General features: G+C 52.8%; 7 protein-coding genes across 7 annotated transcripts; 2 read left to right on the top strand and 5 right to left on the bottom strand.

Moving 5' to 3' along the window:
• The first annotated feature begins 933 nt into the window (after positions 1-933).
• On the top strand, positions 934-2,599 carry COCSADRAFT_210674 (uncharacterized protein). The gene is made up of 4 exons (XM_007696620.1): positions 934-1,256; positions 1,312-1,427; positions 1,483-1,665; positions 1,728-2,599. The coding sequence occupies exons 1-4, from the start codon at positions 1,160-1,162 to the stop codon at positions 2,406-2,408; spliced, it is 1,077 nt and encodes a 358-aa protein (XP_007694810.1). The 5' UTR covers positions 934-1,159; the 3' UTR covers positions 2,409-2,599.
• On the bottom strand, positions 2,600-5,081 carry COCSADRAFT_210659 (uncharacterized protein). The gene is made up of 3 exons (XM_007696619.1): positions 4,457-5,081; positions 4,009-4,406; positions 2,600-3,952 (listed from the first exon to the last, which is right to left on the bottom strand). Exons 1-3 carry the CDS (start codon positions 4,820-4,822, stop codon positions 2,791-2,793), a joined length of 1,926 nt encoding a protein of 641 aa, XP_007694809.1. The 5' UTR covers positions 4,823-5,081; the 3' UTR covers positions 2,600-2,790.
• A 666-nt stretch (positions 5,082-5,747) lies between these two features.
• On the bottom strand, positions 5,748-6,146 carry COCSADRAFT_210657 (uncharacterized protein). The gene has a single exon (XM_007696618.1). It carries the CDS (start codon positions 6,010-6,012, stop codon positions 5,761-5,763), a length of 252 nt encoding a protein of 83 aa, XP_007694808.1. The 5' UTR covers positions 6,013-6,146; the 3' UTR covers positions 5,748-5,760.
• Positions 6,147-6,281: 135 nt separating this feature from the next.
• On the bottom strand, positions 6,282-9,488 carry COCSADRAFT_76327 (glycoside hydrolase family 47 protein; the record flags this gene model as incomplete). The annotated part of the gene is made up of 2 exons (XM_007696617.1): positions 6,282-9,288; positions 9,343-9,488. 2 exons carry the CDS (start codon positions 9,486-9,488, stop codon positions 6,282-6,284), a joined length of 3,153 nt encoding a protein of 1,050 aa, XP_007694807.1.
• A 339-nt stretch (positions 9,489-9,827) lies between these two features.
• On the top strand, positions 9,828-11,683 carry COCSADRAFT_76780 (uncharacterized protein; the record flags this gene model as incomplete). Its single annotated transcript, XM_007696616.1, has 2 exons — positions 9,828-10,943; positions 10,997-11,683. 2 exons carry the CDS (start codon positions 9,828-9,830, stop codon positions 11,681-11,683), a joined length of 1,803 nt encoding a protein of 600 aa, XP_007694806.1.
• A 298-nt stretch (positions 11,684-11,981) lies between these two features.
• On the bottom strand, positions 11,982-13,549 carry COCSADRAFT_63659 (uncharacterized protein; the record flags this gene model as incomplete). Its single annotated transcript, XM_007696228.1, has 2 exons — positions 11,982-13,105; positions 13,315-13,549. Coding segments are annotated over 2 exons (1,359 nt in total), but the record flags the coding sequence as incomplete, so codon positions are not given.
• Positions 13,550-13,972: 423 nt separating this feature from the next.
• Positions 13,973-15,885, bottom strand: COCSADRAFT_166474 (uncharacterized protein; the record flags this gene model as incomplete). The annotated part of the gene is made up of 7 exons (XM_007696615.1): positions 13,973-14,271; positions 14,347-14,519; positions 14,570-14,637; positions 14,700-15,094; positions 15,152-15,365; positions 15,423-15,565; positions 15,621-15,885. The coding sequence occupies 7 exons, from the start codon at positions 15,883-15,885 to the stop codon at positions 13,973-13,975; spliced, it is 1,557 nt and encodes a 518-aa protein (XP_007694805.1).
• Positions 15,886-16,519: the final 634 nt, after the last annotated feature.

Genomic DNA, 16,519 nt, shown 5'->3' with positions numbered 1-16,519 from the left:
TAATGATTGGAGACGTTCCGTCAACATGAGCCGGCCTCAGCATCATTTTAGAGCTACTCCAAAAGTTGCTGTCATCCGCTGTCGCATGTGCCCCGTTGGACGCCTTGCAGGCCTTGCAGGCCTTGCATGAGCCTCGACGGACTCTCCCGTAAGAGGCCCCATTGTGAAATGAAATGAGCAGAAAAAAGAGCGTAAAGCAGTAGGTTTCCCGATAGTCTATTTTGGGACAATATGCTAACGGGAACGCATTTGTTTGCCCATGCTGTCGATCCTGTTGCTCCGGCTGTGGCACATCCTCTAAGCCAGATCGTAGACTGTACACATAGAGGCCCGCTGCATTTTGAGTAGCAAATATGTTGTGGCGAGTCTACATATTCCATGTATACCCTTTTGGCCAACTTGGCAATACTCGAATACACGCACCAGAATACAACAAATGAGACAGTAATCTATTGGAGCTTTCTCGGCACTGTGCACCTCATATATTTGTGTAAAAACTTCAACAGATCGGGGCAAATATTCTCATCTGCCGCTATACTACTGAAAACAGATAAACGATGTCTATGAACAGACATCATTGGGATTTCAGTTGCGAGAGTACGCAAGTCATAGCTATGATGATGAAGACTGCACGAGCAGTTTGATCACATCGCTCTAACAAGTCACAGCAGTATGTTAATGAGTGTGTTGAAATATCCCCGTGCAAAGGGTTAAGCCATGTAGCTCTGTCTTGTAGTCAATATCCTCATGTGGTTGTCGAGGCTAGGCCATAGATTGCCGGGGCTAGAAGATGCGTAGGTCAGCCATAGAATCCCATGCTGACGGACCCCCTCTATCCGCCATGCTGTATTAAGGTTAGCGGATTAGCAGACTCCGGGGTATTGCCAAGCCGTTACGGATACCTGGTAGCTTGCGTATGCGGACGCGAGCCATCAGCTCCACAACGCATCATCATCCACGCAACCTATTCATACCTCTGCCTTTTTCTCATCTCCGATTCCTGAATCTCCCAACAGGTGGCGCTAAGCCGGCCCGTACTGGAATCCTTCATCACAAAGAACAGTGCTGGCACGCGGTGCCGACATCGAACCCTGAACCCGATACGCCGGCCACAGGCCTCTTATTGTGTAGCCGTCGCACACCGCATTCCGTCCCCAACATGGGGTTCAATCTCTTCCACATCCTCGGCGATGTCTCGCATACCTCATCCAAGCTCATATTGATATGGGCCATACACGCGAACAGCAGTGCAGAGGGTGGGTTGGACTAGCCATAGGCTACCGGTCGCGGCATTGCTAACACACTGCATAGGCGTGTCCCTCATCACCCAAGTGCTCTACGCACTCGTATTTAGTACGCGATACCTCGATATATTCACCTCCTCGGCTACAAAGGACGTATGGCACACATGGAACTTCTCCCTCAAGGTAGGGCGCGCTCGGGTCTGTCCACGCTGGCAACTACCGGACTGACTGGAATTAGATCTTCTACACGCTATCTTCTTTATACATCATCTTTCTTATGACAAGTGTATATGCGCGCACAAGAGAGCGGGAAAAGGCGTGGAAGTTTGGCATGTACTGTCTGCTTGGAAGCATCATCATCACCCCTCTTTGGTATCTCATCTTCAAGAAGACCCTTATTGGTCATAGCAGCTTCCTCAAAGTCAGTTTTCCCCATTCTACTAGAAGCAACCAAGCGACGGAGCTAACCGCAACCAAAAACAGTTTCTCTGGGTCTTCTCGGAAATCCTCGAATCCGTCTGCATCATCCCCCAACTCCTCCTCTTGCGCCAAACTACCGTCCCAACCGTCATCGATTCATACTACCTTGTCGCACTAGGCACGTACCGCTTTCTCTATGTGCTCAACTGGATTGTACGCGGCGCCAACGAGAACCACTACCGCGACCCTACATCATGGGTTTGGGGCTCTATTCAAACCGCCCTGATGATTGACTTCGCTTGGGTGTACTACACACGTCAGCGCGTAAAGCTCCGACACGGCGGAGTGGTGGATTCAGAGGATCTGGGTCGGGGATGGCTTGTTGGGCGCTTTGTCGGCAGAAAAAGCATGGACTTTGACTACGACGAAGAAACTGGAGGCCAGCGAAATGACTCGACACAGCCGCATAACAAGTGGGGACGGCGAGGCATCTCCGTGTCCGCTGACGAGGGCGTAGAGGGCGCGCCAAAGAGAAGGAGCCCGGAGAGGGGAAGCGCGGACCCGGAGACCCAGCCGTTGGCAGACCCTGCAGCATTCGATGATGAGAGTGACGAGGATGCCCCTGTCGCGCCTGTGGCTGGTGCTTCGGTGGCTGAGCAGAGCGGGGTGAGAAGAGACGAATGGGACGATGATGTGGACGATGATGCGACGGAGCACGACGCATCTTCCAAGATGATCAAGTAAGCAACTCGAGTTGGATTTTTTTAGAGATATGTGATGTAGATAGTAGGAGAATGTTCGTTTCTCTCTTGGATATATCTATTCTTTGTACATTATCCCCGTCCAATTTGGAAATGCTGAGATGTACTCTTTCTCTCTGCTTTTACATCTTCAAGGTTTCACCAAGGTATACATTTCAGGTAAAAGACAAATTGAAGTAAGTAGTAAAATATGCTCATCATTTGCTCAAAATAGCGGTTGGGTAATCTTTCCATCCCAACGAAAGGGTTCCTCATATACTAACCCAAGATACAGGAAAAAAAAAAGGATAATACAAAATATATACAACGAATCGCGGGAAAGGCGTCCATCATTCATGTTCCCATGCCATCATTCCCTCTCACGCTTATTGGCACACACCAGTTGGAACAACAAAGCTGTTCGTCCGCTTGGTGGCATTGTAAATAGCACCCTGACCCAGACCGCGCTTAGCGAAACCCTTCCAGATCTCGCATTGGTTCTCGCCACCAGTAAGCGCCTTGTCGGCATCAAGGATAGCGTCACGGGCAGAGACAAAGGTAGGGTTGCAAGGCTGGAGGGCCATGCCGTCAAGCCAGAGCTTCATGGCGAGGTACTTGCCGTCGGTGGGGACGCCCTTGGCGTTGAAGGTAGGGAGGTCAGCGTCGTTTTTGCCGTGCTTGTCGATGAGGTTCCAGAGGACTTCGTAAAGCATGGAGGCCCAGATGTTGCCGATTTGGTGGACGGCGGTGGCGCTGTCGCTGTCTGAGTAGACTTGGGGGTTGACGGTCATGCTGGTGGAGTAAAGGGCGCGGCGGATGCCCTGGGGCTTGCCTGTGACCCATTCACCGATTGGGTAGTTGGTGGCGCGGGTGTCCTTGGCCTTGAGGCGGATAGCGGTTGCGTAGGCGTCGCTCCAGCCCTCGCCCATGCCGCCGGATTCGAACAGACTGAGGCAGCCGGAGTTGGCTGGGCCACCGGTCAGACGGTTGGAGAGGCCGTGCGTGTACTCGTGGATGACGACGCCGGCATCGAAGGAGCAGTCGCGCCAGGGCGTGGTGGAGGTGAACATGTACATGCGCATGCGTGGGGCTTGGCCGTCTGGTGGTGTAGCAAAGTTTGCGTTGTCGGTCCTCTCTCCGTCTTGGGCGTTAAGGTAGACAAAGTCAGCACCGAGGCCGCCAGCGCCGTTGTTACTGGCCTCAAAGTTACCAGCCTTCTCGTTGAAGCCTAGTACGTGGAGGAGATCGTGGTATTTGTTCGAAGTGTAGTAAAGCTGGGTGATTGAGGCATTGGCGTAGGTTTTCCAGTCCGAGGTTGCAGGCGAGTAGGCAAAATCGTAGATATCATTGGGTACGTTGGGACGTGGCAGAGTGATGAGGTTGCTGAGTTGGTTGTTCCAGTTGCTTTGTGCAACTGCGTTGTTACCACGGGTTGTCTTGTACGTGGTGGTGCCGTCATTGTGCCATCCAAATTCACTGGCTGGCTTGTACTCAGGATCTTTGATAAGCGCTCGGTTTCCCTCTGCTGGACTAGTGAGACCCCAGGGGCTAGAAAGAGGAAAGAGTCAGCAACGCACGGGCCTATTATAATGACAATGACTTACTAGACATTGTAAGTGGCATCGGCAGAGTAGTCAACGGCAGCATGGACCTTGTCGCCAGTTTCTGCGTCTACGTAGGTGAGAAGCCAGTTGCTCATGATGTCGGTCTCGATCCTCCAGGTGAGGGAGAGCTTGCCCTCTTGGTTGATAAGGTAGACAAGGCGTGCTTCCGGGTCGCTAACACAGCCGCTAGTCTTCTTGATGGTGAATGTGTTCTCTTCTTGCTGGGGTTCAGCAGCAGCCGAATCGGCAGATACAGGGAGGGAGAGAATCTTGACAGCGGACTTGAGGGCATCTACGGGCTCAGCAGAGTCACGCTTGCCCAGACTTGGTGGTGGTGCTGGGATTTCGCCCTTGTAGAAAGAGTTTCCAAACGAGAAGATACGGCCATCACGACCGATCTAGGAAGTGTTAGTCATGTCAGACTTGGGTGAGAATTCAGGTGACTTACGTTGACGTTAAAGTCGGCCGAGTCAATGTCCAAACCATTTGCGGTCTGCTTGTAGTAAAAGTGGGCGATGCCATTGTCGCCAACATACGAGTCGCCCGCCAGACGGAATGTAGCACCGGGTACAGTAGCCTTGACCAATTCGTCGGCAGTTTCCTGAGCAGTTGCACGCTTGGTGATTGAGGATTCAATGGTAGGATCCTCCTGAACCTCGGTGACATTCATGTATTGAGCAGCATGCTTGATACGGAAAGCATCGAGGTTGACGGCCCTCTTGCTAAGTCCGTTCTGGCTATGGCTGGTGTGGGGATGGCCATAGACGCCAATGGCCGACAGTGATGCCAGCGATGCGAGAAGTGTGGACCGCATGATGAAGTAGAGGGAAGAGGGAATGAAGGAAGGGTGGCGAGATGTGGATGATGACACAGCTGAGGGCGTAGGAGGTGAGTCTTATAGATGTTGTATGTACGCCTACCTCGCTACGGTGACTACCAAAGCAGCCTATTCACGTCTGGCAGATGGCAGTGGACCAGGGTCTCGGTGCGATGCCGGGCAGGTTTGGTGGATCACGTTTGGTGGCAACGGCGCCTACACGAGGAACGATGTATCACCGGCTTCCTTTCTTAGCCTCGCCTCATGCGTAGTCTGTCCCCAGGCGTACGGGAGCCAGTTAAACGATTTTCTTGGCAACTTAGTAGAAAGAGGCAGGAAAGGTAGGAAATTGGCCGATCGGTATGCTAACAATATAGAGTAGAGATGACGGACCTTCCAGATGCAGCTATAGGCGCGGGATGCTGTAGTGTTATTTCCGCTCCCACATGTATAGCATGAATATACATATGGGGACCCCTGGACTGGGGGCCTGTAACAGGAAGGCCAGCACAAGCAATGAGTGCATGGCAGTGCTTTTGCTCCAAGCAGCAGCCTGCAGGAACCCGTATAGCTGAACCCCACAGCTGCCCAGCTTCCCCAAGGGGGGGAAATGCGCCTGAGGCGGTTCCGGTGGTCGCGGGCATCTTGAGGGTTTGGATAGGTAGGGTACATGTGTGTGGTGGAGCCTGTACGATTCAACGCTATTGCTGCGCGATAGCAGGGCTTGGCGGCGTCGCCTCCTGCCCGTTTGGCGGTAGCATGCTTTTGCGAGGCCCCCACCACGCCGCCCTCATGGCTGCACAGGAACGCTGGAGATCAGAGACACGGCGAAGGCGCATCATCGTGGCCGCAGCTCGTGCGTCCAGGCTCAGGCCCGACGCCCTGTGGGCATCAAGCTGGGGACTGTGAGGGTGTGAGGGTGTGAGGGTGTACTGTCAGTATGTATGTAATATGCAGGGCTGGGCCAACCCCAAGACGATGATAACAAGTCGCCACCAGCTGCTTTGCTTGAACAAAGACAAATAGCGTATCCTGCCGTTTGTGGACATGAACAATATAGCCAACTTCTTCTTGTGGTCGGGTTCCGATACAGCTCCAGGTACTGCAACCAAACACCAGACGAGATGCGGCGATGTTAGATGAGCACGTGCCCAGGGCTGCTCTACCTCCCTAAAGCGGAAAGGCATGTCGTGCCTGTCGTCGCGTGAGCCGAGGAGATCGCCGCCGCCCCTGACTTATGACAACATGACCACGGACCGAAGCGGGTGACAGGTACGACAGCCAAACGTCCACACTGCAATTGGACCCTGGGTCGTGTCAATCTTGATTCCATCTTTATTAGTTAGTAGAGTGGTAGTATTAAACCAGACCCTGCCCCTTCATACCCCCAAGCACAGCCACAGCCACAGCCACAATCATAGCCACAATCATAGCCACAATCATAGCCATATCCCTATTACAACACAATCAGATTCCCAATCTTGACCCCCTGACTGCGGAAGTGATATCGTCTCCTTACCCCCATCCCGCTGGCTCTCTTCAGCTTGTCCATGGTCGCTTGCCCTCCTCCCACCATGACCAGCGGTACAGGGTTCGGCCGCAGCATCCCCGTCGGCGTATGCTGTGCTTCGTCTAACAGTGGTTGAGCGGGTGCCCGTCCTCCATCACTGTAGCCATCCTCGTGTTCGGGAAAACTGACGACAATCACAAGCTGTAGAGATGTGCTGCTTGGTGGGTATGCAGGCACATTGTGAAGCTTTGTAGAAAATGAGCAGTCGCCGCGAGGTATCACAATCACTTGATACTGCTTCGCAATCTCCACTCCAAGTCGCTCGTTGCACAGCGTAGTAGGATGCACGTAGATCTTTGTCCACGCTAGTGCCTTATCCGCACTGTACGTCAGATCTGCATCTTTCGTATCCGGCATCGGTACTGCACCAGGGCCCGTCGGGAGCGCTGCCGCTAGAGAATACCGTTTCGTAAGCTGCCGATCCCTATCTCCAGACCACGATGCTGTCGACGTCGATGTAGGCATGGGAACAGACAACAGAGCCTGTAGCGATGAAAGGAGACTGGAAAGATACGAAGGCTCACTTTTGAGCGCCTCTGCATCAACTTCAAACTCAATCGCATCCGCAACGTCCATATCAGACAGGTTGCCTGTTCCATCAAGTACCTCGTTGACCAGGTCAGACAGTACACTCGACACTACAGATGTTGGCTCTGGCGGGACATCAACCACCAAGTCCAAGACCTGACCGTCTCGTGTCCGAGTAAAGAAGGGGTCCAGTGGATTAAAATTGTCCATAGTAGAACGTGACATGAACACCTTCTCGTCGCGTCCCAGGGCAATGTTGGAAATGGCATAAATGCGAAACTGCTCGTCCATCTCAATCCCATTGCCCATTGCAGGTACTTGGTCATGCTCCCGCACCATGCCAAACCGCAGTCCGCTGATCGAGTTGACGAGGATTCCTTCTTGTACTCTCTGGAGCGCCCCAACTAGCGATGTGCTCGGCATATTGGGAAACGTCAAATCGAACGTCGACCGAACCGCCATTGATGAGCTGGTGGCGTTGTGCGGGATAAGCTCAGGAGGCAGAGTCCATGGGTAGTATGTGTAATTTGAAGGCGATCGAACATCCGACATTGAGATGCTGGGATGATCTGTGTTGAACTCCACCAACGGCGAATCCAGTGTCTCAATGGTTGGCATCAAATGCAACTTTGCCAGGCTTGCCGCATGGTAGACGTCAGGACGAGCCGCAGTAGCCGAAATACTGAACGGTAAGTGAGCTGGCGGAAGAGGGCACGTTTCGGCCGTCTGACCGCCAGACTGTGGCTTAGATGCAGTCTTTTTCTTTGACCTTAGGCGTTTGGGTATAATTAGAGGGTGTCCCTCCGTAGTAAAGACAAACGGCGCATCCCAAGTATTGAGCGGGTGTGATGGGTCAAAGAGTAGGAAGAGGTACTTCACAGTCTCGCCCAGAAAGAAGCTCTCCATGCGATCATTGAGCTCACCAGTGCGCACATCCTGCAGACCCGCCCATCCGCACTTGGTCCAGCAGCGCCTTTTGATGTCGCGAAGCGCCATCTCCCCTACATGCAGATACCAGGGGTCTTTGGTCGCTTGATAGAGGTACCAGGTCGATTCAATCCACTCTGGCCGACCACCCCACCAGCGCAAACCATGCTCGATGCCGCCAGTTGCAGTCGACCATCTCTCGGGCATCGCAGAATATCGTGTCCATAGCGCAGTGTACAGTAAGTGTGTCTCGATAGCCTCGTCCAGTTCACCAGCCAGAGTCAATAGTCCCTGGTAAAACGCACTGAGACTGTCGATCCAGAAGGCTCTGATGGCGCCAGTGTAGAGATCTACTTGGGCATAATGGGGATGGTGATGCTGCGCGCCACGATAGATCTGTCGCTTAATGCTGTCGTGCGCATCGAGCCAAGCAGTAAGAAAGGCGTCGGGAGAGTCAGTGGCAGCATTATCTTCGTCATAAGGCAGACCGGAGAGTAAGATATGCGACTTGAGGGCATACTCAAAAAAGCTGTCGATTCCTGCCCCGATGCCCGTGTAGGCATTCACCCATTGTCCAGTTTCCGCATCGATACCGGCACCAATCAGTCCAATGCTGCTTCTGCGCTGCCAAACTGCCCAGAAAGCCTTCTTAGCCAATTGCTCATACCGAGGATTACCCGTCAGTCGGCTCAGGACAGTGAATTCGAGAACCAGACTTCCCGCTCCGGCGCTACAAGTCTCGGTAACTTCGGTCCCTTTATCGTTAGGGTCTCTTCCACATTGCCCATGTTCAGCGTCCATGTTGTGCGGAGATTTGGCGTAGAAAGGAACGCCATGACGCAGGTTGACCCGGGGGTATGGCAGTCCAGTGGGTGTATTGAAGGCGGGTAAGAGTCGCTCTGCCAAGTCTCTGGCCAAACGTAGCAATTGCCCATCATACACGAATCCATTCGGCCACACAACTCCCTCTTTGCCGTCCTTGCGCTCCGTTGTAGGTTTGTAGCCACGGATTGGCAAATCTCCGACCGCAAATTGGTGCGCACTCAGCAGACCCCCAACTCCGCGAATGACAGTTTCGAAGACTTGCACCTTGCTGTCCAGGTCAAAGCCTCTCGATCTTGCCCCTTGGCCACTTGGACCAGGCCTTCCGTCTCCGTAATTCTCTACCAAGAGCTTGACACCATCTTGAAATTCTGCCAGGGGCCTGTTGGCGCCCGTCTTGCTGAGCGGAGGGGTCGAGGCGAAGATGGCGAGGGTGGATAAGCTATCGATCAGGGTCAAAGAGTAGTTTCCCAGGACATCATTGACTTCGATGTGCGCAGGATTGTAGCGGTCACGCGTAAGAGGGGCACATGTCAGTGGACGTAGTTCGTCTTCAGGGAATGCATGTTTCATGTAATTGTCGTAGCCATGGTCGAATATATCGCGTGTCTCTTGTCTGGTACCATCAGCGAGCGCACGCAGCTATATGCGCAATATGGCACAAATTTACCTTAGGGCTGCTATGGCTTCATCTGTCATACAGCGTGCGAGAGTCGCCCAACAACATATGCATAGTACGAGTGTCCATAGTAGCTGAAAGGGCGATCCTCCAGGCATTGGCGCATTCCGCCACAGAGGCCATGCAGTCTGTCGCATGGGCAAAGGCGTGCCCGTGAGGCGACATCAGTCTGTACTGTTTTTAGCAGTGGAGGGTAGACGTGTCAAGAAGCCTATATCTGCAAAGGGTGGGGGCGCATGGCGTTGACCGGGTGAAGGACACGATTACCATATGCCGAAGCAGCGTCATTGCGCCAAGAAATCTTGCCGTCAATTATTTCATCGGAAGACCGCAGAAGATTTCGACTGCCATTGATTCCGCCCGCCACCTTGCCCTCGTATATTCTTCAGCCCATGTGTTCTACAGGCGCATTGCTTATTTGACGCTTTTATTCTTCTTAATTTGCGCTTTCCTTTAGGTTTCTCCCTCTGCCCGCCATGCTGCCGCGAGGTGCCTTTCGGGCGCTGCGCACGCGGCCTGTACTTGCTGCTCCGCGCACAGTGTCGATAGCCTCGACATGGCAATGGAATCGCACATACGCCAAAGTTGGAAAGCCAAAAGACAACACCTGGAAGCCGTCGGATCCCATAAAATTTGCTCAGGAGAACAAGGCGCAGCCGAACCCGGTAAACTCTTCAGAGCAGCCAGAGTTTGATACGGCAGCGTCCCCAGAGAGCAACACAACACCATCACAACCTTCGAGACCCATTGAGAGCGCCACCCGGGCGTCACAAGATGCAGGAAACAATTTCAACACCGCAGAGCACGCCGAGATGTCAGGGCCTAAATCGGCTGCTGAGAACACCGATCCCACCACCGAGAGTCCCGAGTCACAACAGCCACAAAAACCTCTACCCGATCTGCGATATGGTATCCCCTCGACATTTGCCGAAGAGCAAGCCGAAGCTCAAGGCAAGGCGAAGAGGGACCCGAATGACCCCAACGAGGGTTACGAAGACCCAATATCAGGCGCCGCAGGTGGCCGGGAAGGAGGGGCGGGCGGGGAACTGCCCAAATCTGCATACGAGACGAGTACCGATAGGCGGCGGAATAGGGTTGCCAACTGGTCGTACCTTGGAATGCTGCTATTTGGCACCACTGGAGCTGTCTACATGGGAAGGAACTGGGAAAACGAAGAAGAGGAATCAGCACATCCAGATGCTCCAAATGGGTGGACAGTCGGCCGCATGTATGCCCGCGCAGCCGCTCGCATCAATGGACAAAAGGCCTACTACACCGAGCCTACCTTCCAAAAATTGCTGCCAGACAAGGACAAGATTCCCGGAGGCGCTCCCGAACTCACACTCGTCCTAAGTTTGGAGGATCTGCTACTGCACTCGGAATGGAGTACCAAGCATGGCTACCGATTAGCAAAGCGACCTGGCCTTGATTACTTCCTGCGCTACCTCAGCTCACAATACGAGCTTGTCATCTTCACCTCTGTGAAGTCCATGGACGCCGACCCTATTATCCGTAAACTCGACCCCTTCCGCCTCGTCATGTGGCCTCTGTTCCGCGAGGCGACACGCTTCGAGAAGGGCGAGTACATCAAGGTACGTCTACAGCTGTTTCAAACGATACCATTGCGCTTTACTAATTTGCTCAGGACCTCTCCTACCTTAATCGCGACCTATCAAAGGTTATCATCATCGACACTGACCCATCGCACGTCAAGCTCCAGCCAGAAAACGCCATTGTCTTGCCCAAATGGAAAGGCGACCCCAATGACAAAGGCCTCATTGCCATGATTCCCTTCCTTGAGTATCTCGCCATGATGAGCCAGACCGGCACGCCCATTGACGTCCGCACTGTCCTAAAGTCCATGGAGGGCAAAGACATTCCCACCGAATATGCGCGCCGAGAAGCCAAACTCCGCGAGCAATTCCAGCGCGATCTCGCCGAGCAAAAGAAGAAGAGCAAAGGCAGCGCAGGCGGCATGTTTATGAAGAGTCTGGGTCTCGACACCGCCAAGCAAGGCATGGTCCTCGGCGACCAGAACGTCTCGCAGGGCATGAACGAGGGCAAGATGATGATTGACATGTACCGCGAATTCAACAAGCAAAACTACATCCATCTCGACAAGCAGATCCGCGAAAACGGCGAGCAGTGGCTCAAGGAAATGGCAGAGGAGGAAAAGAAGATGCAGGAAGCACAGCTCAAGGATATGAAGGCTGGTGCGTTTGGCTGGTTAGGCGGTGCCGCACCGCAATCTGCTACCGTTCCTTCGGCTGCTTCTGCACAGGAAGCTGCTGCTAGTCATCAGGGGGGCGTGTCACCAACTCAGACCAAATAAAACCCTATTTGTTTGGCGATTTAACGAGGATGAAAAGATACCACTACGAAAAGACTAGAAGAACGCATATGTATTCCACTCTTGATGCCAGTCCTCTGAAAGGAAAAGGAAAGGAAAAAAAGTTGACTGTGCGTGGCGATGCCATGACGCTGGGCAGGAGACTTTATTGTACTATATATTATGTTGGAATAGCAAATGATCACAAAACACAACCCATTGCACATGCCAGTAAAACAAAAAGAGCAGCTATTAAGCCCACCCCAACCCTCTCATTACATCTTTCTCTACTTACTTACTCTTCACTCATACTGCTTCCATCCCTCGCAACCATACTCTCCACATCCTCCCTCGCCCCCTGCACATCCGCAAACAGCGCCACCGTCTCCCGCGGGACCCCATACGCCAGCAACTCACTCCTCGCCTCCTCCTTATCCGCATGTCGTAGAAACCTGACAGCTGCATCCCACAACCTACGACTTCCCGCTAGCTCATCATCCGCATAGCTAATCAGCTCGCCCATCCAATCCTCGCGCTTATTTTCCATGTTCCAAAAAGCAATGCCCGTGCGCAGGTAAATCATGCCTACGTCGCTACCGCCCAGGACCTCTGCGAGGAACATTTCGAAATCTGGGTTGAGCGACTCTTCGAGGATGGTGATGCTGCGCATGCCCCAGAACGCCGCGTCGTCCCAGCGAGCGAGCTGGTTGTATGCGGCGAGAAATCGAGAGACGAGTTTGAGGCGCAGGACGACGCGCACGGTGACGCCTGTTTGGCCTGCATAGCGGCCGTGGGTGACTGCGTCTTGGAAGAAGACGTCGGCCATGACGCGGCGGGTGCGGCCATGGATGAGGATGTGGATTGCATGAAAGGCTTTTTTATAGAGCTCGATTGCTTCAAGGGCGGTGGGCTCCGTGGACTTCGCCAGCGCGGCGTCGCCGGCGGCTAGGTAGTCTGTTGCTGATTCGAGGCTTTGCTCGAGTGAGGGGATCGGGCGGGCTTGCAGGTGCGCGAGTTCCGACTGGACGGTGTTTGAGAAGCCGATGAAGATGGAGTCGTGGAGGCCCTTTACATGTTCGAATGGGAGGAGGAGTTTTCGCTGGACGGCGAGGGGGACTCCAAGCCCGTCTTGTTCTTGATCTTGCTCTTCGCTATCCTCATCGCGGTTTTCATTTGCTCTCGCTGGATTCCGCAGCATAAACGTAGTGTTCAGCCGCTCGTTCAGCGTCGGATACGACAACGCACTGTAATACCATGTCCGAGTGAACAACGGCAAGTCATCCGCCAACATGACAACCATATGCTCCGGCGTTACAATCTGCATCGGCGAATCAATCTGCACCACAGCGTGATGCCCCGTAAACGCATTCGCCTGGGCGTCCGCACATACAATCGGCACCAAGCCCTCTGATGAGATATGATTGACTAGAGACACTCAAAACAGCAACAATCAGCCTTAAATTCCCGCATTTCCCCCAAATATCGCTTTTTTTCCAGAGAGGGGTAATTGCAAGGTGGAGAAGGGGAAGAGTGGGAGAAGAGCTCACGATGTCTACCAGACAAGCTAATATCGCCATACTGATGGAGCTGCTCGGGCACCCCGTCCGTAGCCAAAAGATAAACACGATACATACCAGCACTCGGCCATGGCGTCGCGATCTTAACAAAGATGTTTTCTCGTCTCCACACGCGCTTGCTCTCCCGGTGTATCTGCTTATTTACATAAAAGACGTCGAGGTCCCAGTGGTAGACGCCTCCGAAGAAACCCTTTGCTTCGAGCGCAGTGTTGCGCACGAGGTGGTCACCGGGGTGAAAGTAGTACGAGTAGATTTGCTCACGAAGCTCTAGTGGGAGGCGAAGGAAAGGGAAAGCTGGGGCCGAAGCGGATGCGTCGTCGGCCATGGGTGGTAGTGGTGGCGATGGTGGTGGGTCAGAGGACTGCGGTGGAGGTATAGACCGTGACGAGAATGGATTGGGGACAAGTGAAGAGAATTGGAACATGCCGATTGAGTTATCGGGGCCGAAAGTAGGACGCTTTAAAGGGAAAATGTGCTAACTTGCGCGTGTAACTGGTACGACGGTGATGCATGACATTGGCATTGTACCCCACTGTTAGTATCTCCGGTCTTAACGCCGCGGGCCGAGGCATCTTAAGGAGCGAGGGTTCAGTGCACTGCATGGTAGCACGTTTAAAGACATTAGAGAACTATTCCTCTACCTTGGATGTTGCGTACTCGAGCACTATGTCTTGTGACGAACCTTTCATAGGACATGCACCAGATGACCAATGCCTCATAGTCCATACAAGAATGTCCACTTGGCCTCGGCATATCTAGTCGGATCCAGGCGCTCTGCTTCTACGTCTTCTGCACTCGCCGAATTTGCCATCGCCAACCTTTTTGCGTTGATTGTCTTGAGGATATACCTGTAGGCTACATAGCCTACAAGCGCCGCTGCTACAAACCCCAATGTAGCGTAAAAGGGCGTAAGATATCTGGGTGCATGTTTTTTCTTGTACAGTTGACTACCAATTACACCTGCAAGGTTGCCGAATCCGTTTACCCCTAGGACAAGGGAGCGTTTACCTGGCTCTAAAAGGATCAATTAGCATAGCAATCTTCACTGTCAACACGGCGATCGGCCAAGTGGGGCTGTTTTTGACGTACCAGGATTGTTCCCACTCAGCCAGGCTACCGTCAGAGGGGCTGAGATGTAGCTACCAAATAGTAGGATGCATAGGCCTATATACTGGATGCTGTGAGACTGCGTGGTCACAGTTACGATAAGACCCACTAGCGCAATGCATATTCCCGTGATGATATGATAGCCTCGCTCTTTCCTGACGGTATAATTAGCAAAGCCTGTGATACTTCACTTAGGAGTATATACTGATGATCTGAGCTGAGGGCAAACAAATAGAGGCCTATGGCACCACACACGAAAGGAGGTACAGACATCTATGACAAATCGAGTTAGCTACTTTCTGCACAAATCAATTCAAGAAAATAGATTTAATTACCAGATTTGCCTCGATGGATGAGTATCCCAAGCCCTGGACGACCATAGGCATGAAGACGGAGAATGCTTGGCTTGGCACACTTGCACAGATATTGAACACCAGGATGAACCAGAGCTTCCAGTCCTTTGCTGTTTCCACAATGTCCAGTCTTGTAAGTCGTTTCTTCTGTATACCATCATTACTGTATTCATGAGCGACGAACAGAGCATTGTCCTTGGTGATCTGTTGCGTGACGAATATTTGCTCTTCATCTGTAAGAAACCAGGCTGATCTCGGCCCTTGGGGCAACCAAAACCAAGCAACGAATGCAACGACTATGGTGATACCCCCCTCGATAATGAATAGGTATTGCCAATTTTTCAGTGTAGTGCCATTAAGGTGGAAAATGCCGTATGCTAATCACATATTCATCAGTTTGAATATTGCTACTATCCATTGTGCTGATCGCGTACCAATTGATCCCGAGAAGGCGCCAGCTATTGCATATTGCCCATAGAACAAACCAATACGGACTGCGAGGTCGTACCGGCAGTAGAAGCTTGAGAGGTATGCGATAGCAGTGGGGTAGAAACCGGCTTCACACGCCCCAATCATGAGCCGAACAGCAAGAAGCGCTCTGCGGCCACGAATGAAGGCATGTGCTACTGTGAAGACCCCCCACCCAATCTGAGACACAAGTTAGAACACCAGCCATATGATGTAAGCATGAGTAGTGGGGCTTGCCATGATGATGGTGATCCAATGCTTTGCGCCAAGCCATCTCCCCACCGCAGCCGAGAGGGGCTGTAGCAGGACAAAGGTGATGAAGAAAAGCGAGACTGCAAGATTGAGATCATCTGGGGTAGCACCAATGTCTGTCGTAAAGCCTATGGGTAGTATACGGTTAGCCGCTGTGATCAGCAATGCGAGATCTTGACATACCCTGAGTCTCCGCGTTCCCCACGTTAGATCGATCAAGGCCGTTCAGGAGATAAAGTAGTGATAGAAAGGGTAGTAGAGCGATATCGATTTTTCTATTGACATGCTTAGACGTAGGCTCGCTGGGAACGCAAGTGGGCTGATGACCGGTTGACATTGTCGACGACTGGACCAAGTTGGTGGCTGCTACAGCAGCAGACTTGAAGCTGCGAGTACAAGTGCCACAGGGAATCAAGGGCTTACCCTCACTCGCCTGTGAATGGGCCATGGCTTAGGTAGGCTCCACAGTGAAAGCGGCCAAACGCAAACGAACTGAGTCACTTTGACTGTCATGGTCAGCCTCGTCCGCTGTTCAGATTCTTGGTGACGTTTTTGTATAATATTCCGTGGAGCAGCTTGGCCGATGCTGGCGATGTAGTAAAGCCTTGGCATGCAACACGCTCCCGATGGAGCCGGGGGAAAATACCCAGGCCAGCCAATCAGGGCGTTGATCCTGGCAAGCGGCCTGTCTGCTAGTGCACGCTTATCCTCGATGGCTGGGTTACATATGCCTAGCCAGATCAGATTCTCTTGCAAGGTTCTCAGGGCAAATCCAGGAGGGCGGTCGTCAGGACTGCGCGTATAAAATAGTCCAAAGGTGTAGAGTGAATATCGATTGCGGCTTCCATGACAGCAAGGGTAATGGCTCGTGACCGTGCCTCTTTCTCTCCCCCTTCCCGAATAGGGATGCTGGTGTGGTGTTTTGCTTGGCCGGATTACATCAGCAGGACCCTGGTCACCTTTGACCTGGCCACCAAGACTCTCCCAGCTCCCAGCTGCAAGCTGCAAGCTGTCAAAGAGCCTCTGCACGGTGACTCACGCCAACCACATTATAGGCTGGCCATGCTGCAGCTCGTGGGAAA

This window comes from Bipolaris sorokiniana (genome assembly GCF_000338995.1).
Source record: "Bipolaris sorokiniana ND90Pr unplaced genomic scaffold COCSAscaffold_1, whole genome shotgun sequence".
Taxonomy (NCBI): domain Eukaryota; kingdom Fungi; phylum Ascomycota; class Dothideomycetes; order Pleosporales; family Pleosporaceae; genus Bipolaris; species Bipolaris sorokiniana.
The sequence above is the reverse complement of the archived record's forward strand: the minus strand, read 5'-3'. Positions and strand labels throughout refer to the sequence as shown.